Source organism: Electrona antarctica (genome assembly GCF_951216825.1).
Source record: "Electrona antarctica genome assembly, chromosome: 4".
NCBI lineage: Eukaryota > Metazoa > Chordata > Actinopteri > Myctophiformes > Myctophidae > Electrona > Electrona antarctica.
This window is the reverse complement of record NC_136809.1, coordinates 32811653-32824797: the sequence shown is the minus strand read 5'-3', so window position 1 is coordinate 32824797 and position 13145 is coordinate 32811653. Positions and strand designations below refer to the sequence as shown.

At 42.3% G+C, this 13145-nt stretch overlaps 1 protein-coding gene across 2 annotated transcripts in view; it reads right to left on the bottom strand.

Annotated features, from left to right (window-relative positions):
* Positions 1-8492, bottom strand: part of LOC306921991 (dolichyl-diphosphooligosaccharide--protein glycosyltransferase subunit TUSC3) — a 138221-nt gene extending 129729 nt beyond the window's left edge. For both annotated transcript variants that reach the window (XM_079499342.1, XM_079499341.1), the window contains exon 1: positions 8346-8492. In XM_079499342.1, coding sequence (XP_079355468.1) covers positions 8346-8456 — 111 coding nt within the window. In that variant the 5' untranslated portion in view covers positions 8457-8492. The remainder of the gene's footprint in view (positions 1-8345) is intronic.
* Positions 8493-13145: the final 4653 nt, after the last annotated feature.

The window sequence follows — 13145 nt, the reverse complement described above, 5'->3', positions numbered from 1 at the left end:
GGAGTTCTGCTTAACACTGCTCAGCATCTATAGTGAGTGGGCGGGCAGCAGTGGTCGCCCAGAGGTTATAGAAAGGTGACTGCCATCCGTGACGGGTGAATAATGGGAACGACTTCCAGCGACACTGACATCTGCTGTGCAAATACCTCTGGGCGACACAGAGCGAGGCACTGAAACAAATAAAGACTTCCTGGCAGCTCCCCAAGTATAAAGTTTTTTCATTCATTCATATGAAAAGTCTGTAACTGTTCTAGTGTAATAAGAATTATGTCGTGATGGACTTTTGTAAGTAAAAGTTTGTTGTTTGTGTGGCGCTCGGGTGGCACAGGGGTAAAGTTGCTGCCCACCACCCGGTGTGGACATTAGGGGCTAGGAATGGTGCCACCAGATTGGCCAGGCGCTCCGACGACATTTGACACATTGTCAGCATACTGGTTGGTCGCTCACTATTCTGATTGGTTGCCTGTGACTCCCTGAGCGACCAACCAGCAAGCTCCTTTCGCATAACAGTGAGTATCCAGTTTTGGGAAGAAAAAAGCACCAAGTTCGACATAACTGCCGTTGTGGCGCAATCCCCCTGGATCACTTTCATATTATAAAGTAATCCCCATTAGATTGCATCATATAAGAAATGTGTTCAAAAAATAAACAAATCAACCCGGCGATTTTACTCATATGGACATTTATTATTTTTATCCAAACACAGGCATTATCAAATCTAACGAGTAACATACCTGACAGAATCGCCAGGCTGATGTGCACGTGTTTATGTAAGGAACACAGTTCTAATGACGCAACATTTATGGAGATTTTCAATTAAAACAAATATTTCCGTTCCGTGATGCAGGAGCAGCGGGAGTGACGTCAGGACTTCCTTTTTACGGGGACTGCCCATAGATCTGAAGTCCTGTTAGTCCGAACATGCATTAAGGTTGGCGAACATGCATTAAGGTTGGCGAACATGCATTAAGGTTGGCGAACATGCATTAAGGTTGGCGAACATGCATTAACACATTGAGAGCCCACGCAAAACTGCCCAAAATCACTTTCACCTAGAAAATCCATTCACATTTTTTATAATTCAGCTGACTGTGGAGACACATGCTGGAACTTTTTACTTTGAAATGTTTTATAGTTTGAGTTATTTAATTTAAACGCCAAATGCATTCTCAATGGCGAAAACACAAACTTTGGCACCACGTGTTAAAAAAGACGTCCACAGACGTCTTGGGCTATGCACGTGCGGTAATACCCAGGACGTCCACAGACGTTTTGGGCACAAAATGTGTAAATGTTGGCGAACATGCATTTTGTTGTTGTTTGTTGTTGCTGCTCACAAAGCATTGGAACAGCGCTGAAAGGTTCTGTGTTACCCTTCACAGAATCCTTTTTACCCTTGTTAAAAAAGCATGACCCATTAAGCCATAAGTGAGTAAATGGAGGAGGAAATAATTCCAGGAACCCTTGAGGGTGCACATTAACATTACCTGCCTTGCCAGGCTTCCTGCCTTGCCAGGATTGGTCCCAAACAACTTGAAATGATTATAATAGACCCACTGCTTTAATGGACAGTTCGCTCTAATGGAGCCATAACGCAGGTTCACATCCACTTAATGGACTCAGGAAGTGGGAAGTTCCTCAGCATTCAAATATGCTACTAAAATGCTCCTGATCGTGTGAAACGCGCAAAACATGTTATCAGGAGTTAAGTAAAGAAGTATTGGTCATGTGTTTCTGTGAAGCCCAAACCACATGAATGATTGGCCATGCAACTCCTTTCAACATACAACTACATGCAACTACTTGCAACAGAATGGTGATATCACACACAAGCAACGACCTGCTACGAACATCTGTTTCCACAGCAACTTATTTGCAACGTAACGTGAACTGCTGAGTTCCCGAGGCAACAATTATTTTTGCAACTTGACGCAAAGAGACATATTGGGCAGACGCAGCTTGCTTACATCCGTGTGCGGCACGAGCCGTCAAGTTCCCAATCCCACACATCCGTGCTTGGGGTTCTTGCACATATGAACAGAACTGCTACCTTTTTAAACGCATTTTAAATCGAAGGCTTTTTTGGTACACTATTTCAATTGTTTTGAGGTAAAAAATGCTGCTATTCGTCCCATAGTGACTGTAAAAGATTGCTGCTAAAACTATACAAATTTGTTTCCAAAAGCTTTATACTCTGTGTATACCGTATATATAACGGCCCAATGTGAGTCTGTGACATAGCTGATTTTTATTAAAGTAATTATTATTTGTAATATTTTGACAGTTGCTTTGGCAATGTTAATGTTTTCTCATGCCAAGCTCCTTTGAATTGAATCACTTACGGCGCAATGCAACGATAAGCACCGGCAAGCGCCGACGTGCAGCGGGACATATCAGAAAGCTGTGACGAACGCTAAAACGGTTTCGTTGCATCTCGAATCATTGGTGTGGTTTGGGCTCAAAGAATCTCATAAATATTGTTAGTTGCTGGTTGCTTTTTTGAGGGGGCCTGTTTGCTTCCTAAAGTTGTTTATAGTGTTGTTCTTAAACATTTTTATGGCAAGGATCCCCACATTAACTGTCAGTTTCTCTAGAACAGTCTGAAAGCCACTGCCAGTATTTGTACTAATCTTTGAAGACCCACAGAATATTTTGTTCTATGACATGTGAAAACCAAATGTCTCAAAAGAAAGAAGAGAGTCTCTACATTCATCGGGGAAAATAAGTGTGCTTACCACAATGTTCTGTTCTTTAGTTATTGGTAGTTGAGTAGTTTTGAATTTGAATCCAGCGTGGCTCAGTGGTAGAGTGGCTGAATGATAACCGCAAGGTTGCCAGTTCGAACCCGGACTCCCCCAGAGTTGGTGTCGAAGTGTCCTTGAGCAAGACACTGAACCCCAAATTGCTCCTGATGTGCTGGTTGGTGCCTTGCATGGTTTCCGCCGCCATTCGGTGTATGAATGTATGTGTGAATGTAATGCACAATCTATGTAAAGCGTCTTGGATAAAGGCGCTATAAAAATGCACCATTTACCATTTCATCCTGAAAAGTGACAGTTTTGGACATATAGGTTTGCACCCGAGAAACAATATCTACTAATTTCCCATTGTCCAACATTCAACGTAAGCCTAGTAAATTTTATATTTCATATTCTGAAACTGGGGGTACAATCACACTTCTCTATAAACTCAAACAGGCAAGAAATCGACAATAATAAACAAACAACAAAAGCTGTCGTTTACTTTTTCTCCGAAGAGCTCAAAGCGTTCATCTGCCATTGTTGTGCAACAAAAGTACACTGCATTGTGTTGTGCTTGATTATTCATTATAGGATTCCAACATTAGCTGGAACATGAATGCCAGCCTAATCTTCCTGGGTTTATTTAAGAAAAAAAAGCTTGTTTGTGTGGATGCGGATTGATGATTTTTCTTTTTAATATAGGTCTATATATAAAATGCTATCCTGCCAGGCGGCGTGGCTTAACAGGAAATGTCACCTTCACAGTAAATGAGATTTTCATATTGGCAGCAGCAATGTATTATCAACGTTGAACAACAATATACTTCTATTAGCTTGGCTGAAACCCAGTCGCACTGTTGCCAGATTTTTGCAAGAGAAACAAGCATAAGCAGCCAGGTTAAAAAGCCCTAAAGTAGCAACCGGTTTTACCACTTGAGATAAAATAGTAGATATACAAGTTCAGCGTGTCGTGTTGGGACTCGTGAGCTTGTAGATCTTCTATTTTAAGAATTGCGACTGTAGGTCGCAGATTACTACTACTACCTGCAAAACCCGTCCGCCATCAGGCAGGTGACGCCACCCCATATATGGTGATGCTCCATATATGGCCATCTCCATACATGGTCGACGCTCCATATATGGCCATCTCCATATATGAAGATCACGATACGCATCAAACCCTGGATAGCCATACATGGAGAAGACTGGATCATCACCTAGATCTGCATATATGGAGAGAACCTCAAAAAATCTCCATATATGGAGCTGATCTGTTCTGACATTCCATATGTTGATCCTTCCCCATCCGTCCTTCCTCTTCGATGTCTCCCATTTGACTGTCTGATACCTGTCCATTCAAACTCTAGACAGGCCCACCCCAAAGTTATAGATCTCCTTATATGGAGCTGACCTGTTCTGACATTCCATATGTTGATCTGACCTCATCAAACCCAGTACACTCAAGACACGCTCCATATATGGCCAGTACAGAATTAATTTCATATGTTGATCTGACCCCCCATGACAAAGTGCCAGCACTCGCCCAGCAGTCTGCCGTCACCCAAGCGGATGTGTGCACGAGACCTCGCCGCTTCTCGCCCTCAGGGCGTCTTACTATATTTATTTATTTTCTTTTTTTAATATACATTTGGGGGCAAGGCTCCAGAGTGCGACCTATTAGGTCGCATATTATGCAACTCAATTTCTTAAGGTTCAAATGTAACGAGGTCGCACCGGTGCGACTTGCAGGAGGATGAGTCGGGGAAAGTGTGGTTATCATTTCATTCACTGACGGCACCCCCACACATACGCTGTCTGACAGTTGGGTTGCCAGTTACGTGGGCTGGTTGGCTGCTCCAGGGAAGCCCAGCCCATAACAGATATGGAACTTTCAGTATGAAGAGAGGCTTGGGAGTGTTAGGAGCCATTGATAAAAACATTGGACGTTCGCCTGACATTAATCCGGTGTCGACCGAGCCCGTGTTGTAGAACGGCCGCTATAAATATAGCCGCGGAGCTAACAAACACACGCACGTCATAGAGCACCCACACACACACACAAGCGCACAGACGATTCCTTGTTTTTTTTTGGTTGAAACAAAATCCTGAAGTGGAGTTTATCTTTTCACGGCACCTGGCTTACTTTGTTGGTTATTGTGAAAACCAGAAGTGGAGTTTAAAAATACAGTGGACATAAGTGAATGCACTGAACTGAACTGCATTTAATTTTCAATACGAAACCTTAAACTGACATAAATACATACAATACATAAATTAATGGTGCCCAATGTGGGGGCATGATAAGGTCCATGTATGAATACCACGCTATACAAAGAAAAAGATGGTGCTACCCAATTTGTGGTGGCGCTACCAACTGAAAAGCATGGTGGCACCAGTGCTGCTACCTGTGAAAAGGTTAGTCTGGAGCCCTTTTTGGGGGTCCTTGACATGAAAATGTTTAAACAACATGGAAGGAAGTTCAAAGAAGCAACGATACGTAAGTAACAAGCCCAAAATATAGCTGTAAGCAGCGATAAGACGGGGCCAAGCCATAAGAAAAATCGCACATGTGCAAGCTGCTCAATTACACTGCTGGCTGGCTGTAGTTATAGTTATAGTGTTCAGTGTGAATGGCCTTTTAGGTTGCCCAACAGTGCAACTTTAGGTCACACAGCAGTATTGCAGCTGTTCGTACCCCAAGCATACAGTACAGTACAGTACAGTACAGTACAGTACAGTACAGTACAGTACAGTACAGTACAGTACAGTACAGTACAGTACAGACAAAAAAGCTATATGCAATGCGCACAGTAAGCCATACATAGAACACTGAAGTTGAGAGAAAGAAGACCATACAAATGAGCATTTTAAATAGCTGATTTCTTTATGTACAAAGTGACAGATGTGTTCCACATGTGCAAACAAGTTCCATGGCTTTTGGCCAAACGAGCCATGAGTTATGCCTGTTCAAAGTGCCTGTTATCAAAATTTACCATAGGGGGAAAAAAGCCCAACGTTGCTTATAACAAGCAGACTTGACAACTGCCCAGTTGTGTGACTACAAATTGTGATCAGGCAATTCCGCTAACAACAATAGAGATAGAGATATAGAGATATGAGGTTTCTACAGGACACAACCACACTATTTATTCTGACTATATATTCTTGTGTCATCCATTATCCATTCATTGTGTTTATGTCCAAGTTTTCCCCCCTTTAAGTAGTCCAACAATGTTTCATTCAGGCAATTATCTCTTCAGAATAGGCTTAGGCTCAGAGTAAGGGTTTACTCCGGTATACCAGGGTAATTACAAATACAATCAAGACACCCCTCTTTCTATTAAAACTGATACAGGGATTCTGTATTGAGCTGATCTATTGTTGTGCAAATAGCCTATTACTTTTATTTTGCGATGCCTTCATCCAACTACAAAAGCATTTAAATTGGCAGATTTGTATTCAGCTTGCCAGTCTGTCACCACCACCAGCCCACATGAGCTCCATTCACCACACTGAAGTGTCCCTATGGCCTTCCAGCAAGCTATACTGTAGGTAGCCTGGTGAACCATCGCGGTGGCGTGGGTTGCTGCAAAACGCCCACCCAGCGCTTGGGGCCAGACCGGTCCACAGGAGACGCATGATGCTAACCAAGCTAATAGAGAACCGAAGTCCTGACGTCACTGCCCTCTACTGTCAGTAGAGGGCGTCAGTCCACAGGTTCATGTACTTTTTATTTGCATTGTAATCTCCATAGGGGGATTTTAGATCGCCTCATATAAGAACTGTGTTTGAAAAATAAACCGAACCGATCACCCCGGCCTTTTCACTCATATGGATATGAAGCATCGACTGAAGGTGGAAATGTACAAATACCCAAAGAGTAACAAAATAAGCGTTAGAAACGAGTCAAACAACCCAGAGACTACATTTCCGGGTATGCGGGTGGCTGCATCTGTCCGTCGCACAACAGAAACTGAATGTCAATTACGTTTATTTTTATTTTTATTTTATTGATATTTAATGTTTCGTGGTTAGTACGAGTCGAGTCACCACCAGCTGAGCTTACGTCAACAAGGAATCTCAGGAACGCAATGTGTTGACAGCTGGGCGTGATGTATATTAGCAGCGACATTGCCTTCATATGTAGTTTCAAGGCTTTTGCGGCCACATTAATCCATTTTCTCCAGAAACTGGCTGTATCAAATATGAATGGACATCATTAACGACGCACAGCCACTCCCCTGACAGAAAGGTCGGGGTGGTCGGTTTATTTTTCAAACACAGTTCTTATATGAAGCGACCTAATATCGCCCTATGGAGATTTCAATGCAAATAAAAAAATACATGAACCTGTGTGTTGGTGCCCTCTACTGAAAGTGACGTCAGACTTCGGTGCTCTATAAACTGCTGAATCTATGGAAGGAGGGTGCTGCTTATCTTTCCTATATGATTCGTTCTTATGCGTCTACTCTGCACAAATGAAACTTGTGTTGTCCAGCAGTTACATGGAGAAATGGCACTGCTCAGTCATTGAATAAAGTAAAAATAAAATTGAATGACTGAAAATGTAATGATGATGTCCAGGTATTATCATTCTAAACCAGTGGTTTTCAGCCAGTGGTCCGGTCCAGGGACCACCAGTGGTCCGGTCCGGGGACCACCAGTGGTCCGGTCCGGGGACCACCAGTGGTCCGGTCCGGGGACCACCAGTGGTCAAGTCCAGGGACCACCAGTGGTCCGGTCCGGGGACCACTAGTGGTCCTTGAGGAGGTTCCAGGTTGTCCCCAGCTAAATGATGGAGAGTTGGCAACCATGGACCCTTATAGATCTTTAACTCTTGAGCGTAAAATGAAGAGTCCATTTGGTTTCAATTTACGCTCTCAATAGATAAATTGATAATTAATCATCTGCATTACTTAATTTACAAGAATCAATGATTATCTAAATCTGAGTTAAGGTTAATCCATATATATATATATATATATATATATATATATATATATATATATATATATATATATATATATATATATATATATAGCCTAGTGTTAACAACATTTGACAAAACAAATAGTTTTACCCAAAATCGTGCAGTTAATAGTATAGCACTAAAGTCAGGATCTCTCTCTCTCATCATCATCATCATCATCCTAACAGTCAGGCCACTGGCAATAACAAAAACACCACAGCAGTTGATGTTTGTCGACAACAACCCCCCGGTGTGCAGCACGTGACGTCACCTCTCACTGCTCACACAGGGACAGGTGTAAACAAACAACGTGACACAGCTATAACCAACCATATAGCAGCTCATTGTTTCTCTATAATACGTCCATTTACAAAAATGCTTCGCCGTGCAAAGAACTAATTACATGTAAATTACCCTTATGTGTATTATTATTAATACCCGCTATAATATGGTGTTGCAACAATGTAGCTATGAGTATCACTATTCACTGCACTGCTGGCTACAATCACAATCCATGGCACACGTCACACACACACACACACATACACACACTGCGGAGGGAACCAGCAGAAATGGCAGCATAACCCGCATAATTCGCTGAAAATGTAATAATATCCATATTAACGTGCGTGTACCTCTTTCTTCTTCTGTCCTCCGCCGGGCTGCACACACAGCAGCAGCAGCAGCAGCAGGGACACGGCCAGTCGCGGCAGGTTGACAGCAGACATCACTGACACAGCCGCCATGACGGTCAGGGGAGGATGGATGATGGGAATGGGATGCGAGGGGCCGCGAGGATTGGTTTCTGCAGCCCGCCAATCGGGTGAAGGGGATTTGGGCGCGGGGAATTCTGGGTGTTGTAGTTTTATTTAGATTCTTCATTCTTTTCTCATTTTTTTGGGTTGACAGATAAGGGAGACTATTTTATTCAACATTCAGTTTTAAGGTTTTTCAGCAATACTAATTAACAGAAATCCTCTGTACTGACTTGAATGTTGATAACGTCCGAAGAGGGTAGCTGTTTTTTTGGGTTTTTTTTTTTACCTCAGACAAAAACATCTCATTGCCAAAAATAGACGATCAACAAGCTCAGAGGGTGTGAATTACAAAACCTGAATGACAATATGAAATGAATCAAAGAAGAAACTGGGTTTCCAAAGCTAACACAAATTAAACTCACTGGCAATAGGCCTAATGTATTGGCACACAATATACTAGTGGTGAGTGGGTCCACCGTCCGGGGACCCACAGGGCCAGCGTCCTCATGGGTGGTAGGCTTACAGGGGGTCTCCAGCAAAAGTAGATAATACGTACAGCATCGAATTTGAGGACTAACCACTTTTTTACGTTACAATTCAGGGCTTAATTATGATTATTGTTTTATGGAGTCTGTCTGTCTGTCTGTCTGTCTGTCTGTCTGTCTGTCTGTCTGTCTGTCTAGACTCTACATTAATGTGCAGTTCTCCATTTTCTCTCCATGCAGTAATCTCTCTCGGCAGCTGAGATGAAGTGCATGTAGGAATAAAAGTTAATGCAGCGTGTAACAGTCAGCACGTGTTGCAGTCTCATTAAGGCACAATTCATCCACTCTACAGCCACATAACCATGGACATAACTAGTCCCCTAGCGGGATGCACAAATTAATGTTCAAACCATACACTACAGCCATAAAGTATGGATAACCAGTCCCCTATAGCAGGATGCACAGTATCCAAACCACTCTCCCCAAAGGCAAAGCCACATAACCATGGACATAACTAGCCCCCTAGCTGGATGCACAATGTGCAAACCAGGGGCAGTTGAAATTGTGACATTCGTTATCAGTGCTAGAGTAACAGAGTAAATGTACTCAACTGTAGTCTTGTTGATGTATACAACCCCCCCCCCCCACACACACACACACACACACACACGCACGCACGCATGTACGCACGCATACACGCACGCACGCACGCACGCACACACGCACGCACGCACGCACACACACACACAATGCATGCTGTATTTACCAAATATTTTGCTCCACTACAATTATTTATGTTGAGTATTAATACAAGAGATGCATTGACCCCTTAAAGTCATATATTTGATAACTAAAAAACAACATTGCATGGATGCACCTGGGACGTCTCAGTGATGTATCCCAAGGTACAAGGTAAGGGTTTCGGGTCTCTCGAACATCATACCCCTCACTCAGGCGACCCAGCCGGGGTGATCAAGTCCCGACTTACGTTCCAGTAGCTACCCTCGATCAGTCCCATTAGGGAAAGACCAAGGCCACCCAATCCGTTGGAACTACTCCAGAACTTTGATATTTTTTTATACTCCAGTTCAGTCAGATAACTCACAAATAGATTTAACCAATATTTATTATAGAATGAGAATACAAGTGTGCATATAATATTTTATCTTGGCGTTCGGCTCTGCTACATATTTTCTCCCTCCTCGGCACAATTAAACACCATCATTAAACATTACGAGCAGGGAGATAGATAGATATACAATAAAAAAAAAAACATGGGGAACAGAAATAACAGAGCCCACCGGTGGTGCTGGGGTGGCGGTGGGAGCAAACATCACATAACAACCAAGGACTGTCTAAAGAGGACGAGACGCGAAGACAACATGGCGTCGTACAGGCGACGCCATGTTGCTCACATGGTGCTCCATGGAAGGAAAGAAACATGCGCAATTGAGACCAGGAAGTTGGACATGACAAATCATAGATATGGCGCTAATGGCCCAGCAGATGGCGTGATGCCAATGAAAGGAGAGATGCTTGTACATATGTCACGTCCGACCAACATTACTGTCTCTGTGATGATCCATGCTGGGACTTACTTATCCATTTGCTGTTAAAACGTTAATATAAAAGGTAAAATGCAATGACATGACATGATATGTACAAGCATATCTCCTGTCAGTGGCATCAAGCCATCTGCTGGGCCATTTGTGCCATATCTATGATTTGTCATGTCCAACTTCCTGGTCTCAACTGCGCATGTTTCTTTCCTTCCATGGAGCACCATGTGAGCAACATGGCGTCGCCAGTACGGTCTTCGCGTCTCGTCCTCTTTAGACAGTCCTTGACAACAACCAGGAACCATATGCAGAAGGAAGACAGGAAGAAGCATGCAGTATAGGTGAGCTTAAATACCCCGCCCAATTGGTCAGCTGACTGCCACATCAGCAAATGACATGTGGGTCTTGCACACACTGAATACACCCACATAGTAATGCAGCATATTAACCCCTTGAGTATACTGTATGTATGCACCCTTGAGCACAGCATGAAACCCCTCAAGTATATCTGACTGAACTAACTCTGCAAGCTACGTATCATTTATTTGATATTTCAGCTTTTTCTGGACAGTTTTAGCACTCTTATTTCGGTACTGTATAGTAGGCTATATCTTGATGCAGAATACTTTTGTCATTTTACCCGGGCCAAGTCAAATCTTACAGGGCTTTTACTAGTACTACAAAATTGAGAAAATGTAGTAGAACTTCTTCCTCCAGTGGAATCACAATGTGCAAACCGAGTCTGCGGAAGGACGAAGGCTCTACGTCCTCCCGGTGGACGCACCTCCTAGGATACAACAGCAGTGACAGCACACAGAAATGTGTGTGGGCAGGTGGCATATTGACAAAAATGGGGAGAAAAGCCGAAAGAAATATGTCACATTGGTATACCGGTATATTGTATTTGAACAATGCATGTTTTTGTCATCGCCTCTAGTCTGTAATAGTTTCCTATGCTTTCTTGTTCTTTTGTCTGGGCATATTATGGCAAATGCTGCACATGCATCAATCAATAGTTAGAAAAGAATATTGTGAGGAAAAGGGAGTGTGGGATGTGAAAAGCCTATACAAGATGATTCTCTCTCAGATTTGAATAGACATCACATATCAAACAATACCGACTTCACATGAAAGCGGAGGGTTGAGAGAGAGTGAGAGAGAGAGAGAGAGAAAGAGAGAGAGAGAGAAAGAGAGAGAGAGAGAGAGAGATTGGTTAATTTATTTATTTATTTTTATTTCATTAGTTTGTTTTCCTTCTATTTTTGATTTCCCAGTGTACTTGGATGCTTTGGCAATAATTGTTTCATAAAACATGCATGCCAATAAAGCATGTTTGAACTGAAATGAACTGAGGGAGAGAGGGTCTGTCTGTCTGTCTGTCTGTCTGTCTGTCTGTCTGTCTGTCTGTCTGTCTGTCTGTCTGTCTGTCTGTCTGTCTGTCTGTCTGTCTGTCTGTCTGTCTGTCTGTCTGTCTGTCTGTCTGTCTGTCTGTCTCTCCCTCAGTTCAAACAGACAGACGGACGGACGGACGGACGGACGGACGGACGGACGGACGGACGGACGGACGACAGTAAGCTGAAGACAGAGACATGTTTAGAGTTTTTGAACAAACCATCTTTCAAGTGAGAGAGTAGGGCTATACACGCTGGTGACATAGCATCTGCCACATTTAAGATGCTTAAATAGGCGTACATGAGCAATTACACATGTTTGCACAGTTTTGACAGCTTTACTAGTCATAGAGCAATGGTTCTCAAACTGTGGATCGTGACATCCCTGATGATTTGTTTCATGTGCAACATTGTTTTCTCACTACAGTAAACAAACCAACATAAGTGCATACCGGGTATATCTGCACATTTCAAAACTGACAATTTAAGGACTTTTAATACCTTTTCAATACCCCTAAACATTATTAAGATTATAAAACCATTACTGCGTCAAAAGTAATCAACAATCTATACTAAGAAACAATTGTCAAACATTGGCCCAAATTGTCGAATATTACCTAAACTAAGAAAGTTTTGAAAATAGCAGATCTACAAGCTCAAAACACTGTGTGGCGTTGTGAGCTCGTGGATGGGGAGGTCCCCATGCAGTTCAGTTAGGATTATTTTGAGGGGTCGCGGCCTGAAAATAATCATTATACCAGTGGAGAATTTGTTTAAAAAGCATGTCATATGGTGGTGGAAAGTACTGTAACTAAGTACATTTATTTAAGTATTGTACTTAAGTATACAGTTTTGAGGTAGGCCTACTTTTACTTTACTGCAGTATTTTACTCCACTATTTGAAAACTTTATTTACTAGTTACTTTGTAGATTTGTATAATTATTACAAAAACCAAACATACAGTAACCAATTCAGCCTATATAAATTGCGGCCCTTTGACAATAGCAGATCTCACAATGCGTCACGGTGTGATGCATTATGAGCTTGTATAGTTCTGCTATTTTCAAATATATTTTTATACATTTTGAAATCTTGAAATGGGACATTCTGCATAATTAGTAGCCTATACTTTTACTTTTGGTACCTATAGGCCTACTTTACGTAAATATTTATGCCATTACATCTTCTAGTACTTCTAGTACTTCTACATTGCAGTATTGATACTTTTACTTGAGCAAAAC